General features: G+C 42.1%; 2 protein-coding genes across 3 annotated transcripts in view; both read right to left on the bottom strand.

The window, feature by feature from the left end:
* The window catches only part of atp13a3 (ATPase 13A3), a 28,166-nt gene extending 15,620 nt beyond the window's left edge, over positions 1–12,546 (bottom strand). For both annotated transcript variants that reach the window (XM_068604131.1, XM_068604132.1), the window contains exons 1-5: positions 12,350–12,546; positions 6,190–6,270; positions 1,428–1,514; positions 1,159–1,332; positions 150–341 (exon numbers count right to left, since the gene is read on the bottom strand). In XM_068604131.1, coding sequence (XP_068460232.1) covers positions 150–341; positions 1,159–1,332; positions 1,428–1,478 — 417 coding nt within the window. In that variant the 5' untranslated portion in view covers positions 1,479–1,514; positions 6,190–6,270; positions 12,350–12,546. The remainder of the gene's footprint in view (positions 1–149; positions 342–1,158; positions 1,333–1,427; positions 1,515–6,189; positions 6,271–12,349) is intronic.
* A 4,118-nt stretch (positions 12,547–16,664) lies between these two features.
* tmem44 (transmembrane protein 44) overlaps positions 16,665–17,008 on the bottom strand; it is a 5,517-nt gene continuing 5,173 nt past the window's right edge. Inside the window, exon 10 of the mRNA XM_068604122.1 lies at positions 16,665–16,817. Coding sequence (XP_068460223.1) covers positions 16,680–16,817 — 138 coding nt within the window. The 3' untranslated portion in view covers positions 16,665–16,679. The remainder of the gene's footprint in view (positions 16,818–17,008) is intronic.

The raw sequence follows: 17,008 nt of genomic DNA, 5'->3' as shown, positions 1-17,008 counted from the left end.
GTGTGCTTCAAATAGATTTACAATTTGATAAACTACTTACAACTTACCTCAACGTTGGAAACAAAACATGGTTTCCATCACTGGTGCAGCGTGTGTGTGTGTGTGTGTGTGTGTGTGTGTGTGTGTGTGTGTGTGTGTGTGTTGCACACCTGTGTGGGCTGGTAGTCGCCATATATTCCAAAGAGCTCCTGAGCAGCGCTGCCATCGGAGGGGGGGGGGTTATGTCCGTTGGCTGGCTGTGGGGAGGGGGAGGTGGTCTGGGTCTCCAGGCTGTGGAAGGGGTTGCTCCCCGGGGCCAGCATCACTCGCACCCTGGCCAGGAACCAGCGTCGGAACTCATCCTGGACAAAATAAAACGGGTAAGTTGTAAATGTGGCCCCCATTTACTTAGATTTATTAAGACTTTTCTCAGTTTATTTATTCTCCATTAATCATGAAAGCATGCATTCCTTTCCTCGAGAACTTCATTAATTGATATACAAATGGTGATTTTGTAGGTGAGGTATTCCTTTCAGGACGTTCACTCATTAACTCCCTAACCCCCTACATCCTAACTAAGCTTAACGCTTACACTACCGTCTTATTAGGTGGCTAGATATTGAGGGCATATGTCCATCAAGTATCCACCAGAAAATATTGAAGTTAACCCTCAACCAAATTCCTGTCTGAACCTGTTCAAGAAGTGAGCAGCAGCACAATGTTTACACATTTAAAATAAATCAAAAAGATCAAAACATGGATTCATCCACAAGTAAAGGAAGAATGCGTGCACATGTGCACCAGCATGAGACCAACACAGAGAGAAAGGAATGCAAAAGCACATGCACAAACACATGCACCATCATGCTTTTACATTAGCCACAGTGGGAAGTCAATGTCCTTAGTTCATCACCTGTGTTCACTAATTTAACATCCAACTACCTTTCCCATTTGTAAAAAAAAAAAATCAACATTTTGAATGTTAATTTAAAACCTGACAGTGGTGTCTTCATTAAGCTTGTATTGTGCGACCAATACTTGAACTCTTAAGCTAATCAATATACTGCCATGTATGACAAAGACTATTCCATATTTACTTTAAAATTGACCAAAACATTTCATGAATTACCCAAGTAATTACTGTGTGTTCACGATTGCAGCTTTACGTGCTATACCTACCGTGGAGCGCAGCAACACCACGTCGGCATCGCGGGCTGTGGTGCGGGTGCAGGTGGATTTGACGCACCACTCTGGCATCCAGTAGAGCAGCAGGAGGAGGAAGCCCCCCGTACACAGCACCCCGAGGCCCACGAGGGCCAGCCGCCAAGGACACAGACGGTAGCCCTGCAGCTCCTGAAGGGTGGGAGCAGAGAAGAGACGCGTCGAGTAAGGCAGAAAGAATCAATTCCCTCAATGGCCCGATGTAAAATGAAGAAAGACAAACATACCATCTCCTCCTCTTCCCCTTCATTGAGGACCTTCAGGTCTTCCTTCTCCATGCTGCACAACAGTTTGCCAAGCTCCTCCCTTAGTCACTACAAACACAACCGGCAAAATGTCAGCGTGACGAGTGTGTGGGAAAACATTTCAGCTCCACAACAACAAATGAAAAACCCTGAGTAGACACCAGAGGGTCACAAGCCGCTTACTAGTGATGCGGACGGGTGTTGTGTGTTCGTCTCCACACATTTATCACATCTTTGTTAGCTTCCTGCATTAAACCATGATCCTGGGGGAAAACCCAGATCATCACTAGTTTCATATTATGCAGTTAACTCTGCATTCCTGTGGTTGCAAAACCATGCATACCCTACAAATAACTTCATGGTCGAGGTTATTGAGCGGGATTAGAGACCACAACCGTGCAGCCAATTAACATTTAATCTGGTACAAAATCTAATTGGTACAATGGCGGGGCAATGGGTTAACCTGATGACCCTTGACCAAAATATAAGGGATGAAAATATGTAGGCGGGCTATATATATATATATATATATATATATATATATATATATATATATATATATATATATATATATATATATATATATATATATATATATATATATAAATAAATAATTTTTTTAGCATTTAAAAAAAGTAACAAATCAGTAACAAATGTATTTTCAAAATATATATATATATATATATATATATATATATATATATATATATATATATAGGCAGGATAGTGAGTAGTGCCAAGCAGAGGTAAGATATTTTACTCAGACAAATTATGCTTAAGATTGTAATAAAGATACCACATTTCATGGTCGGCTCAACAATGAAATGCAAAATTAATTTTCAAACCACAGGAGGTGCAATATTTTTTTCAAGCAAAATGTGTCAACCTATCAATTTAAAGCTATTCAAGGTCACTTGTTCATTTGAGCACGAGACATACAAATTACAAGAATGCACAGCACTTCCAAAACAGCTGCGTTATCTCAGATCACCCATCTCTTAGTAGTGTCATCCCACATACAGACCAAATGAGTAATCTATGGGGGTAGATTATCAAGCTCGACCCCATTGCCTGCTCTCAGTTGTCTCAGGGCACCAGCCAGCTGCCCAGAAGGTCACACTGTCACTTGGTACGACACTCTGTCAAAAGACAAACAGGCTTTTGGAAATACTAGTTGTGCTGCAGACAATCTGTCTATGTGGCAAAAGCAGCTTCAGCAGGCTAGTTTGCCATGTTGTTGCTAATTTATTGTTTGGAGTTGCAGAGAGAAACAGTAGAGCCGAGTTCATTTCAAACCGATGACAGTACAAGAGCTAATTAGGGCTTCAAGGTCAGTAGTTGGCTATCAATTAGACAATCGGGTCCACTGTGGATTTCACGAGGGCTTCTGGGGGAACTGGTGACATCCCATGCAGCGCTCAACAGAGCAAGCGGTTCGCTCAACATGCAAAATGAGAATGTGAAACATTTGGGTGCACCACCATGACTCTGACGAGCGAAGCCTCCGGGACTCTGCTTCTGAATTGGAGCCAGAGCTGAATAACTTTTCAGGGTTATTCATTTTTAGGCTGGTTCGTTAATCGGTACTTGAAGAGATTACCGGAGTGGAAAATGTGATTTTGGTGTAATTTATGGTGGCACTTGCAGTCTCTCCTCTTTGTCTCTCCACTGCTGCGTTTGACTGAAGGCAAGGCTCAACTCCTCCAAACACACAATCATACACACACTCAGCAGACAACAGCACAAACTGCAGAGGAGTGAATGAACCCAGTCAAGTTAACAACAACTGTGCTTGTTACTGTACAACTGTACAATACAACTGTGAGTAGAATCCCACAGGGGCAACTGAAAAACAAGCGTACACTTGCAGAAAAGTAATATGTTTTGACTGTTGCTGGAAAAGTCCCTCTCCCAACCTGGAGTGCCTGTCAGGCAGTGGGTCCGTATTAGCAGGGTGAGCATGACAGAGGATGAATGAGTGATAGTTAAATGTTCTGAGTTTCAATCAAGGCAGAATATCCTGAGATTGCCAAAAAAAGGACTGAAAACCCTGCTTCCATTTCCAACATCCTGTCTTTGTGAAACAAGGTTTAAGTTACGAAAGATAAAGGTTTAAGTTACGGAGTAGACTGGACATAAAGAACACGTCGGGTGTCATTGTCTTTGCATTCTCCATTGAAAGAAACTCGGGCCTTCCTGTGCAGTGACTGTCTTTGGTGTGAATAATAATAATAATAATAATAATAATAATAATAATAATAATAAGCTTTATTTGTATAGCGCCTTTCGCAGACCAGGGTCACAAAGCGCTTAACAATAACAACATAAACAATACACAGTTAAGAAGTACAAATAAATAAAACATTTTAAAAATGTTTAAAAAATTTTAAACTTTAAAAAATGTTTAAATATATTTTAAAAAGATTTTTTTTAAAAGCCAAAACAACTCAATGTCAATCAAAGCAGCCTCAGGACAGTTAAGTAAAAGCCTGGACAAAGGAAACGGTCTTTAGTTGCCTTTTAAAGGAGCCAACAGACTCCATGGAGTAGTGCACACAAACAGTAAGAAGATTAAAAAAAAATCCCCAAACCACATGAAGTGACACAAATAGGTAACGTTGAGACATGATCTCTGAGGATCCCAGCCATGGTGCATCAGGGCCATGGTGCCAATAGAGCCACCCTGCCCGCACCACCCTGCACCGCCCTCTGATCCTGTATCAGTACACCACACACTCTGATCTTATCTGGCAGCTGCACCCGGGTGGACTTTTTCTCTGGCATACAGCGGGATATTTTGCTTAGGACCAAGCCCTTCCTTGCATTTTACAATAGCCCCCTGGTCGGCGCTGGGCAGTGGGTGCAGTGCAACAAGAACAATCCCTCCACTAACTCTGCTATGACTGGAAATACCAACACCAGTGCATCACGCAAACACTCTTTTACAAATTGCTGTCATGGTGACTCCTAGATAACACGCCAATGAAAATGCCACCCAAAAAGGATTTAAAGTATCAAGCTTATGTTGTTACTGTAACCAACTACGATGTAACTATGCATCCTTACTGTGCCCGATGTGGCAGTCAGTTAGAAAACAATAGTAAGTTTGCTACATCGTCTGTTATGCAGGAATCCTTTGTTCAGACAACACAGGGTCGTAACCACAGAAAACACACAGGGTCCCAAAAGTACAGCACAAGAGGCCAAGTTAAAACTTGGTGGCTCAGAAGCCACACATAACCCTGATTAAGGCTGGGGTACCAATATGTCACATGTTAACAAAGGAAACTTGTTGAGTTAAACTTTCATTTTGGTGAACTTGTGCAAGAGCAGGGATGGAGAACTGAAGCAAAACCAAGGGGCATAATTCGTATACAGACATATCTAATCAACAATATGATCAGAGTAAGAATAATAGAATGAAATCCACAACAACAAAAATCGGATCAAATATAACTTTTAGAGATCACTGACCAAGTTTGTTTTGGCCCTGATACGAACTGCAGATGATTTACAGCGGAACTCAGAAAGCCAACGCTGCAAAAGGATCTCTGTATCGCGCACGGCGTTGTTCCGTACCGATGCGCAGAGACAGGTGCGCGCACACATGTGAGCGCTGAGCATACATGTGAGCGCTGAGCATACATGTGAGCGCTGAGCATACATGTGAGCGCTGAGCATACATGTGAGCGCTGAGCATCCAGCAGCGGCACAGAGCGTAGAAAAATATGTCGCGTAAAAAAGCAGACAACTATATCTGCGTTTTAAACACTCCCAGGTAGAAGATAGCAACAGTAGCCCTCCTGCAAGGAGCACCGGAGCAGCTTTTCTGCTCAAGTGAAACTAGTCAAAGCGCTGGTGTCTTGTTCCAACAATGAGCTGCTGGCTTCACACATTACAAAGTACACGGACATAAAACTAAGTCATTAATAAATACATGGAGAAATGCCGGGTAAATGTTCACGGTTAACAGATTACGTTGCGCGACTCTGCGATTTTTGGCGTTTTGCCAAAAGCCAGTCTCCGTGAAATCGTCTTTTCCGCTGTTCCGTCTCTCAAAACCGTAAAAAAGATCTCATCTCAACATGGAGCATGAACTGAGAGCGTCCATATCAAGTCAACAACCACGTTTTAAAAATATGTGCAGAGGAAAGCAACTCACTGAGCCACTAACATGATACAACCTGATGCTCACATATCTACTCATTCTGTTTTGTTCTGCAATTTGCTTTTAGTTTTCCACAATAACCTATTTAGTAGTAACTACATATTATTTATTTTTGCACAGATAGTACTTTATTTTTTATTGTTTTAAGTGATTGAAATTTTGTTTTCTTTTTTTGAGGTCTGGCGGGGCAATTTGGTTAAATTGAAAGTTATTGTTATTGTTCTTTATTCTGTTATTTATAAAAGCACAGATGGAGTCACAAAAGGAGGTTATTTACAGAAAAGTAATGCTTTTGGTGTTTGTGTCATTATCGGTGTCGCCGAGGTCCCCCCCCACCCTGAACCTGTAAACCTAGGGGAAACACTGATCATCATGGATCGGCAACCAGGAAGCATGAATGCCGAAGGCCTGAACGCATAATTTACTGAATATCGGCAGATAACGATCGACAGTAAAACTTTATTTCACACTGTGATGGTTAAGATTAACTGTGTAATTAATCCGCGGCTCACATATGTGCCAAACCCTGAGGGGGCGGATCCATCACAGATGGACAGCGTAACAGCTCGAGCTCACCTTGAGAGCCAGGGACACGATGCCCCAGGCAGTCCTCCTCCCCACAGTTAGTTTGCTCTCCCACCACACCAACCTGGAACCCTGGGAGAAAAACACAAGTAGAAAAGGTGCTGAGTGGAGGATAGATCTCCCCAGGTGCGTCTACAACGACCACTGTGCGAATGAATCAACACAACCAACTATTGGCCAACCTAGATCGCAAGTGGATCAAATGTTTTTTTACTTGCATGCCTCACACAACCAACACTCATTTTATTCTATGAACATGTCGGCAGTAGCTCTGTGCAAGCATGCACCTCAGCTCCGTCTCAACTTCAAATGTTTATTTTAGGCTTCTCAGTCAATTTCTTTTCAAATAACTAAAGTGATGCGGTCAGCTATGTTTGCAGTTAGCCAAACACACCGTTCAAAACAATAAAAGTGGGTGCATGTTATTCACTTTGTTACGGGAGTAGCAGAAGCACTGAGAATGAGTGAGCAGTCCGCTGGCAGTATAAAAGGCATTAACAGATGTTTTGAGAAAGTAGTCAACGCAACCTGAGAGGTCCCTGAGCATGCAGTAATAACCAGACACCTACAATATCATGCAGTTTGCGACAGTGCAGTGCAAGATTAGCCAGACACAGAAGTGCATACCTACGCACTCATGAACGAACGCAAATGATTGCATGATTATCCTGATGGAGATTTGTTTTTTTAAAACAATGAACACTATGAACAGAGTTTTCCAAAACTTCATGTTGCTTTCTCCACTAAATTGTCTATAATGATAAAACGGGAAGAGAGACTTTCACAAAACAGTAACATATGATCCAAAGGGAAAACAAAACTGGTTAATGCATATTGTGCTGCAGCAAAAGAGTTACTGGGTAATGTGAACGCACACGTTAAGGTGTTCACTGGTGCACGTTGTTGGACGCCCAAAGTAAGGACCAACAACTGGCATTCATTTCATTTGGTTGTCCTTTTCAGGAACAACTTTGTGTAGTTAAAACGTTGGGAAACTAAATGAAGATGAGTGAAGTTTCCCGACATAGACGCTGTCCACACTACTGCAGATGTTAGTCCAGAATATTGTGGAGTACTCAACCACATTGGATAGTAAGTGAGAAGTTTTCCCATCATCTCAAATTTAAATTCACTTCTTCCTGTAGACTTCTGCCGTTGCTAATCCCATTGCGCTCAGACCTTGTTCATTGTATGCTTCATTTCCAGTAACTATTTCCCAAAGTGACAAACTCATCATGAGCTCATGCAGAACATGGAGGAACCGTCAGGTGATTCCAGCCGACTCGCATCCCCTCACGAGGCTTGGTGCTCCTGTCACAAAGCCAATGCGATAGTAGAATAAATATGAGGGCGACCGTAGGAAACACTTTTTTTTCCTTCAGGAATACAGAGGACCCTTATAGGGCCTCTAAGTGTCAGCATGACTTCAGAGATATTTATAGATTTCTCCAGCCCTGCCTAAAGCCACATTGTTGTCTCTCATTTGATTAGTCTGCTATTGTATTAATAAGCAAAGCAGGCTTGGGAAAATAAAACACAAGGCAGCTGTTGATGTTGTTTCAAACTATACAATTAAACATTACAATCCTTAATGTTAGTGAAGTTAATAATTATTCATTTAACTGACAATAGGCGTTTAAAAAAATTAAAAAAGTAGAACTCTGCGGAGCAGCTTGCGACCTAAACACTTGTAACGCCATGCTTCAGCTACACTGCAGGAACCCTGAAGACTGACAACCCCAAAGCTGAACTGAGAACTTACTGGGCAAAGTGGCTGATGTCTCCACGACAAAGCCCATAACATCGTGGCGGATAACTTGCGCATACACTGCAGCTGACAGTAAATAACGGATTCAACCGATTCATTGGTTATCATTTCAGTTGGGCAACTTCAACCACTAAACCCCTGCATGCAATTAGATATTAATCTATTTTACTGTACTGTGAGCTCCACGACTCCAATTTATCAATTGTGTTCAACGTACTATTATTAATACATTCATTATCATTAGCAAACAATGGTGGGACCAGGGCTACAACAGTTTATTTGGTGTTTAATCTGCTTAATATTTACTCAATCAATAAATCATGTGGTCTATAAAATTGGTAAACATTCAGAAAAAAGCTTATCACAGCGTCTCAGAAACGGAAGGTTTTGTTTTGCCGAAACAGTCCAAGGACAAAAAAGAGTATTAGTTTATTGTGTATTTTACATTAGAGAAGCTGAATCCAGCATTTATTTAAACATTTGTCTTGAAAAATGATTGATGAATAAATGATCAGTTAGTCACTCACTGATGATTCAAAATGTCACAATATGTCTTGAGTCCGTTCAGTTTTAAAAAGACACGATAGCATACGCTTACAGACTATTTATTAGTCTCAAGATCATCATTTGCTGACTTTTATCAGGACAAAGTTCAGTTTCGGGCGAGGCCGGCGGCTCAGACGCACATATTTCAAGGAACCTGAACACGAGCAGAACAAAAGTATACAAATAAATCAATCCAGGACAGTGAAGACTAAACATATCCTCCTTTCCCTTTCGGTCCTGTCCTTCAACACGCAGACAGAAAGGAAAAAGTGAACAATAAGCAATGACCTAATGACAGAGGTCTACGCTTCGTGCAAGCATTTAGAGGAAAAAGTGTTTAGTTGCTCTCATGCGCTGCACTCAATGTCCTTTCCTTATCGCTTCCCCTCTCTTGCGTGGGCATTACAGCAAAGCTTTATTCCCTCAATGGCCAATCAAGCGTTTATCACAGTGACCATTGGCCTTACAGAAGAAATCTTTGACCAGCTGCACTTCCTCTGCTGTCTGAACAGAGTTTGAAGAGCCCAACACGGTCATTTAGCCAACAATTCTGTTTTAACATCACGTCAAAAGAGAAAACGTATGCACACTTAACATCACAACCAAGTGAGAAGAATTTAGGACTTTTTCAGACTAAAATAATCAATGGAGAGTTAAGTGGAGTGGATCAGGGGGAAAAAGAGATCTAAAAGAAGTCTTTATCAGAGCTCCATTCCCAGGGGGAGGGGGAATAAATAATCCTACAGATCAAAAGTGTGTAGACATTTTAAGTCTGACCACATGCTCTTGGATCAGCAGCATTGTTGTCTGACAATCTATGAAAAACGGCATACAATGTGGAAGAGATTAAATCATATTAAAACGTTTAAAACGTAATCATAAATAAGAAAATACCATTAAATACAATTCAAATAATATCCTCACTGGCTCAATCCATCATATGTATTGTTCCTGTTTCTGGGCTACAGTCATATCAAGCTGAAAGCTCAACACATAGCAATTGTCTTCCAAGATATTTTAAAGACAATGTGTGCTTTTAATTATTTTATTTGTTTTATGCATCAGAGTTTCATATGTCCACATATCATAATAGTCATTTTTCCAGGAGTTGCTTTTTCTTCACAAAAGCTCATGCAGTTTTGAGACCACAAAATGATGCACCGAGTCTCAGGATGCAACAGGTGTGTGGTTGTGTCACCGTTGTAATGCAACAGTTTAACCAGGTCTGAGAAAGGAATGAAGAAATCGCTGCTCTGATATCATCCTATCTCTTGAGCAGCTTGGCGATAGTCATCACAATCAGTAACATAGGAGGGATCTATTATCAGCTCAGTCCTGAGCTTTCTGTCACAAATCGTCTGAGAAGCTGCTGCTGATGAGAGCGAGCTGGAGCAGACAGGACACACCACATGATGGGCCTCCATTCACGACCCGACTGCACCGACAACCCACAGCCGACATCCTTTCAGTCAAGACGTCCTTGTCCGAGGACGGCAAGCAGATTTTAGAGGGATTAAAAGCTGCAATTTTTAGGGCCAGTCTATGCAAAGCCTTATAAGCTCGAAAGTGAACATTTTAAATCAATTCTAAAGTAAACAACTACCTGAGTTAGTGGAGAGTCCTCCTGTTTTACACCATGATTCAAATCAGCAACGCTCGATATATTCATGTAATTGCACAAGTCTATTCTCAGGTTTGTGTTACTGTGTTAAATTTCACAGCTGTTTCTATTGAAGTGTTTCATCTAACTTCCACTGAAGCAGGCCGCTGGTTTGTCCTCTACTTGTTGGAAGCAAACCGCTAAACCGGCACAAGAAAGATCCGTTTCTCTGACACACTGGTGTGGGGCTTCCACACCAAACAGCGCTGGGCTGCTGACAGGACTTTGAGCATGTCGGGATATTTCACATCTCCACGCTCAATCAACACTGGCAGGCCTTCCGTCACATGGTGCTGTCTTAAAGCTCACCTGTGAAAGGTTTTGAGGCATTGGCTCAAAGACCAGTGGAAAATGTTTTGGAGACAAAACCGCTTCAAAATGTTCAGTTGGGACATCAAGACCTCGAGCTCTTTGACAGAGACACAGATTCACAGGTGAAGAGGGCACATGAACTTTCTTGATTGCTGTAATCCAGCTGTGCAATATGGACTGAGCTGGTACAGCTCGCTCCTCAAGGATACATCGAGTTGGCAGCTGTATCTCAAATACAGGTACATCACTGAGTCCAGTAAAGTAGGATCATTCAGCAAGACAACCTCCTTAGAAGATATAACACCATGTTCGTGCAGATTATTGTGTTTTACTCCATACACTAATATCTTAATTTCTAAACTAGGACTAAAACTAAGCCAAATCATACACAATCTGTTTTATTTACCTGGTCCAGTTGGCTGATTCTAAGTGAACTTAATTGACTTTGGTGCTTTAACTTAATTTAGATGGAGCTGATCAAAATAAATTGTAGCGCTGCAATAATTAGTCAATTAATGGAAAAAGAAAAGTGAAATTCAGTGGTCTGCTCAGTGCTTTCACACACATTGTGAAATGTGAGGATTTTGTGACGCACCGGTTGAGCATGTCTCTGACGACTGTGTGGGTATAACTCATCTCAAAGGTCACATGCACAATAAAAGCACACAATTTAATTATCTACAAAGTAATTGTGGCAGCAAATAACTTGTGTTAATGTCCATAAAAGTGATTAACAATAAATAAAGTGAATACATTTGTCCCGAGCTTCACTGGATAGTTGGTAATTGCGCGACACAAATAAACTTGAACTCGAGGACACAATTTTAAATTGATCAGTGTTGACTATATAAAGCCCAATCCCTTTCTGATCCCTTATGTACTTAAACCTTTTGTGGTCCAGGTATGCTAGCCACCGAGCAGCAAAAATAAATAAATTAAAGCCAGCTGTCTCAAAATGATATCCACACTGACTGTAAAAAATGAGAAAACTTTGAGACACTTTTAAATCAGTTTTGGAGCAACGTGACATTAATGGACTTTGTGTTAGGTCCTGGGATACATTCGTTTAATGAACCGTCAACACTTCTAATAACATCAACAATTATTTAGCATAGCAAAATATGAAAACAAGGACGTAATACATACATGCCAATGTTCGTATCAGGTCATTCAAATGATATGCTTGGCTAGTATGAGAAGACCTGTGTTTTATAGGAAGGAGACACAGCTAGTGGGTAACAGAAGCGAGTCCAAATGGTACGCATATATATATATATATATATATATATATATATATATATATATATATATATATATATATATATATATACATACATACACACACACACACACACACACACACACACACACACACACACACACACTAACCCAGTCATATACAACAACAACTAACACTACAAGTCCAGTCCAAAGCCAATTAAGGACCAAAGACACGTCAGCTCAACAGTAAAGGTCCACAACGTAACACAACGTAACACAACGTCATCTTTCAGCAGCTCATGTTGCCGACATCCCTCACGATATCCCTGCACAGAAATGCCTCATTTCTGACAACAAGTGATGCCTCAGTAAGTGCTTGTCGGCTAGCTGGCTAACGTTAGCCAAGCTCCATTGTTAGTCCGCTACTTGGTGACCACATGAACAGAAACGTGCGCGTGTCTCTAAAAGCCGAGCTCGCTTTCGGTTTCAGAAACCGTCCGGAGCGAAACCACGTTTCAAAGACAAGTCAGACCAGTTTTGTGGACGCGCATCAGCTAGCTGCCCGTTAGCTTTCTCAGCCAGCTAGGTAGCAACTGACACATGGGTGATGACAGCGAGGTAAACCGTATGAAACACTCTCTCACCCAGAACCACCTGGACACGCTGAAGATCACCTCCGAGTCATGGCGGGACGAAAGCGGCTGCTACCTGAAGGAAGACGTCGTTGAAGAGGAGCACGGGCTAATGGACAGAGAACAAGGCTGTCGCAGGCGGAGGGCTGGCTGTGTGTTGACAGCTCAGAGGGACAGACGGAGTACAGCGCGAGTGAACTGGCCTGAACTGGCTGTCTGACGGCCGGAAGTGACGTGCTGTGACATCACAGGAGGCGCGCGCGCGCCCATCATTCTGAAGTACCCTGAATACTCTCACGGCGATGCAAAGGGAGTTGCAGAGCCACCAACTCTCACGCTTTCGCCGTGTGACACACGCTTTTTCATTTGTTTACACAGTCACACGCCACACAACCAATATCTCACGCCAAAAAAAAAGTCTGGGGCGCGTTCGTGCCTTTTCAAACTCTCCGACGATAGATGGCGCTAAGGAGCGCATCTGTAAACCTATTCGCTGCATAGACATCCTGTTTACCACAAACAGACAGCAGACTCTCAACAACAGACTCAGAGAGGAGCAGAGAGACGGAGGTATCAGGCTCTCGAGTCTCACGCATTGAACGTGACTGTCACTCATTGGTCTTAAGTCCCGCCCTCCCGACACACAGCTGTCCGCGGCGGCGGCGCGTATTTCTCGTCGTCGACCCCCCGTCGACAAAATCTCACGCCAAAATTTCTTGAAAAGTTGGCAGCTCTGGAGTTGTACTCCCACGTGGGAGTACAACTCCCTTTGCATGATGGTTCCCTCTCAGGGACGAGCGGCTCAGCGAGGCTCACCTGCAGGACTCAAGATGCAGCTTCTTCTCTACGATTCACCATCAAGGCTGACTTACCAAATGGTGAACAAGGGCCACAGACTTCCAGTGGCCAAAAAAAGCCGTCAGGTTGACTGCATGTCAATTATCTTTTGTACTTTGTTTTATTGCTCATTTTTCATAAATGTCACATGACACCACTGATGTCCAATACCATCTTAGACCAAGCATTGTTAGCAGATGATGTGGAGAGAACCGGTGTTCACATGTAAGCATGGCATTTTAGTCAAAAGTGTAAAAGAGAGGTCATACAGTCATTGCTGTTCAGCAATTCTTTTATTCTCTTATTGGAAACATGTGCACACGTTTTTCAAATGGCCTGTGAGGGACTTGTGAGTAATAAAATGGTACTCAAAATCAAACATAGGAAGATAATGCCTCGATCAGTACTACATTCATGGTGCCTGCAGGTTTTAAACTCCACGTCTCCTGTTGGAAATGCAGACGTTCTGCAAATAATTCAATGTCTCGTGCCCAAATTAAGACATTGTTGGGATAATTTCTTTATTATTAATATTATACATTGTCCCCGACTGTTATGAGAAAACTGATCTTTCTGTGGCAAATCAGTGGAGAACTTTAACAAAGTCCCCCAGCGTCTCACTGGTGTATAATCCTTTATTCTGAGTTATTCAGTAATGTCGAGGTATTCATTAGTCAGCGTTCATTTTCTGACTTATCCATTCACTGCAACTATTCAGGATTTAGTTTGCAAGGTGAACAGAATGTCCTGCAGGCTCACATCATGCGGCGTCTTCCACGTCGCCTGCATTGGAGCGATCACTGACGCACAGGCCAAGAAAAACAAAAAGGCCCGTTCCCCACTGCTGCTTCAGATGTGCTAATCCGTGCTCTTCATCACTTCTGCAAACAGAATTCCACCTTTTCATATTGGACACAGTTTGTTTTCATTGGCCCAGCCGCAGAGAGGAGGGATGGAGCAGTGCTCGCTCAGCACTTATCCCATCAGACAGCGTTTTTCACAGTACAACAACATACTTTCTTTAGTTTATTGGATGCCTTTGGAAAAATGGCAACTTGTGTTTAGGTTCATTTCAAACCGAATACATTCTCAGGTGTACTAAATGGAAGGTATTAATGACAATAACACTCTCAGTAGAGTTGAGGAGGCATGTTATGCAGCTCTGGTTGAACAGACACTTTGGTGTAATGATTGATCCGACTCAGCATTCAGGCGTCTTTACTGAGCTATACAGCATCAGAGCAGCAGGAAGCCCTGCATGCATCTCATTGTCAGTCGATCAATCATATCCCAAATGTATTACGCACAAAACAGAGAATTGTAGACAAATATGAAGCACTGACCCAGTTAGTCTTTTGTCCCGGCAGCAGTTTTAATAAAGACCTTTGGTTGTGGTTTTCAGATTTAAATTGAGCATCTTTTCATGTTGGTTTTGTGTCTTGTTGTCTTGTTTCATTGGGCATGTTCTGGTGTTCTTGTGTTTTTTCTGTGAACCTTGTGGGTTGTTGTCTGTATGAGTCTGTTGTTGTCTGTATGAGTCTGTTGTCTGTATGGGTCTGTTGTTGTTTGGATGAGTCTGTTGTTGTCTGTATGAGTCTGTTGTCTGTATGAGTCTGTTGTCTGTATGAGTCTGTTGTTGTCTGGATGAGTCTGTTGTTGTCTGTATGAGTCTGTTGTTGTTTGGATGAGTCTGTTGTTGTTTGGATGAGTCTGTTGTTGTCTGGATGAGTCTGTTGTTGTCTGGATGAGTCTGTTGTCTGGATGAGTCTGTTGTTGTTTGGATGAGTCTGTTGTTGTTTGGATGAGTCTGTTGTTGTTTGGATGAGTCTGTTGTTGTCTGAATGAGTCTGTTGTCTGTATGAGTCTGTTGTTGTCTGGATGAGTCTGTTGTTGTCTGGATGAGTCTGTTGTTGTCTGGATGAGTCTGTTGTTGTCTGTATGAGTCTGTTGTTTGGATGAGTCTGTTGCCTGTATGAGTCTGTTGTTGTCTGTATGAGTCTGTTGTTTGGATGAGTCTGTTGTCTGTATGAGTCTGTTGTTGTCTGGATGAGTCTGTTGTTGTCTGGATGAGTCTGTTGTCTGGATGAGTCTGTTGTTGTTTGGATGAGTCTGTTGTCTGGATGAGTCTGTTGTTGTCTGGATGAGTCTGTTGTTGTTTGGATGAGTCTGTTGTCTGTATGAGTCTGTTGTTGTCTGGATGAGTCTGTTGTCTGTATGAGTCTGTTGTTGTCTGTATGAGTCTGTTGTTGTTTGGATGAGTCTGTTGTTGTCTGGATGAGTCTGTTGTTGTCTGTATGAGTCTGTTGTTGTCTGGATGAGTCTGTTGTTGTCTGGATGAGTCTGTTGTTGTCTGGATGAGTCTGTTGTCAAAAATATTTGCACCATCATCGGTACGCTTCAAAACATGATCACACAATATTTATATGGATTTCATAAGACGAAAGTTTAAAAAACACACAAAGTAATTAAACAGATGTTGAAAGCAGTTCATTTTTTCCCCAATACATGAGACCTAATTCTTCAAAAAATGTCCACTCAAAATCAATGTAATTATGAACAGAAACTGATGATGTGATTGTGAATAAACAATAAAAGCTGGATCATCTCCCCGGTTTACACCCTAAAACATGAATTGCTCCTGAAAGCAGCAGCAGCTTCACGACACTTCATTAGCCGTCAGTCACTCGTCTGACAGATGTTGGCTTGAGGAAATGTAACGGGGAGTAAAATGTGCTCCATAACTTTAATCTGTGTATTGTTCCGTTATCAGGGTCGAGGAAGTCCCTTCAGTTAAAAATGCTTGCTCCGGCATCATGGTTTAAAGCTGCCAGCAGGCAGATGGACTCGAGGTCTGAGGGATGATGGAGAGGACGGAGCGGCGCTGGCCGTCTGGTCTGGCTCTTATCTGGCCGCGGGGCTTTTTCCAGTCCAGCCCTGATAACACAGGTCGACTCGCAAAATACAGGATGTGACCCAATAACCCTGCAAACAAGCAGGCTCTCAATATTGTTTTATGAGGAAAGGTCTTTTGTGTAAACAGTCCCAACAGATCTCAGTGGTTTTGATGAATGCGGTCAGAGGTTTGACAAACGCCGGAGTTGCTTCAGTTCGCTAAAAAACAGCCGTAAACTAAAGAGCTCCATTTTGTCCTCTTTGGCATCATTCATACCTACAAGCAGTGATTGCAGGTGTGTCAGTGGACAACAGCACAATCAGCATCGAGCTACCCAATTCAGAAGTAGAGGAAAAGAATTAAAGGAATTAATAGACATTTAAATCTAACATTCCTAACTTAAGGGTAAAGCTGCACATGGCAACTAAAGTACAACATGCAACACCAACCAAAAGATGGCCGACTTCACCATCAGCGTTTTGAGGAGATGAGATGCAGCGTACGACACACAAATGAGCTCAACTGTAAAGTCACACAAGGCAGATAACAGTTCAGTGTTTACACTTTTATTTCCCCTGAAATGAATGCACTAGATGTGTATCACATTACTAATTAAGATTTAAACAAACAGGTGCAGATGTTATCGAGTTTGGGGTTTGTGGGCAACGCTGGCGCTGGAAAATCATCCTTTTCCTCCTCCTGGTTGGTAGTTGGTTCAAGCCACTGGGAATTTGCCTTTTCAAAGTCCCACTGGAAAATATGGACAAGTTAAGATATGATTAAAGACCTAGAATATCAGCTGAAAAAAAAGTCATATTTTACAATGAATGTAGACATGAGGGCCTCCGGGCTTATGTTGCAGGTATGAAACAACGTGTGTGGTTGCAGTTTGCTGCAACTGGCTCAACAGAACCCGTCATCCAGCACTTTCTCTCAGAATA

The sequence above is a fragment of the Clinocottus analis genome, unplaced genomic scaffold (genome assembly GCF_023055335.1).
Source record: "Clinocottus analis isolate CAN_PGR_092001 unplaced genomic scaffold, fCliAna1.0.p SCAF_62, whole genome shotgun sequence".
In the NCBI taxonomy this organism is placed as follows: domain Eukaryota; kingdom Metazoa; phylum Chordata; class Actinopteri; order Perciformes; family Cottidae; genus Clinocottus; species Clinocottus analis.
Note: the sequence above shows the minus strand (reverse complement) of the source record. Positions and strands in the feature narration are given on the sequence as shown.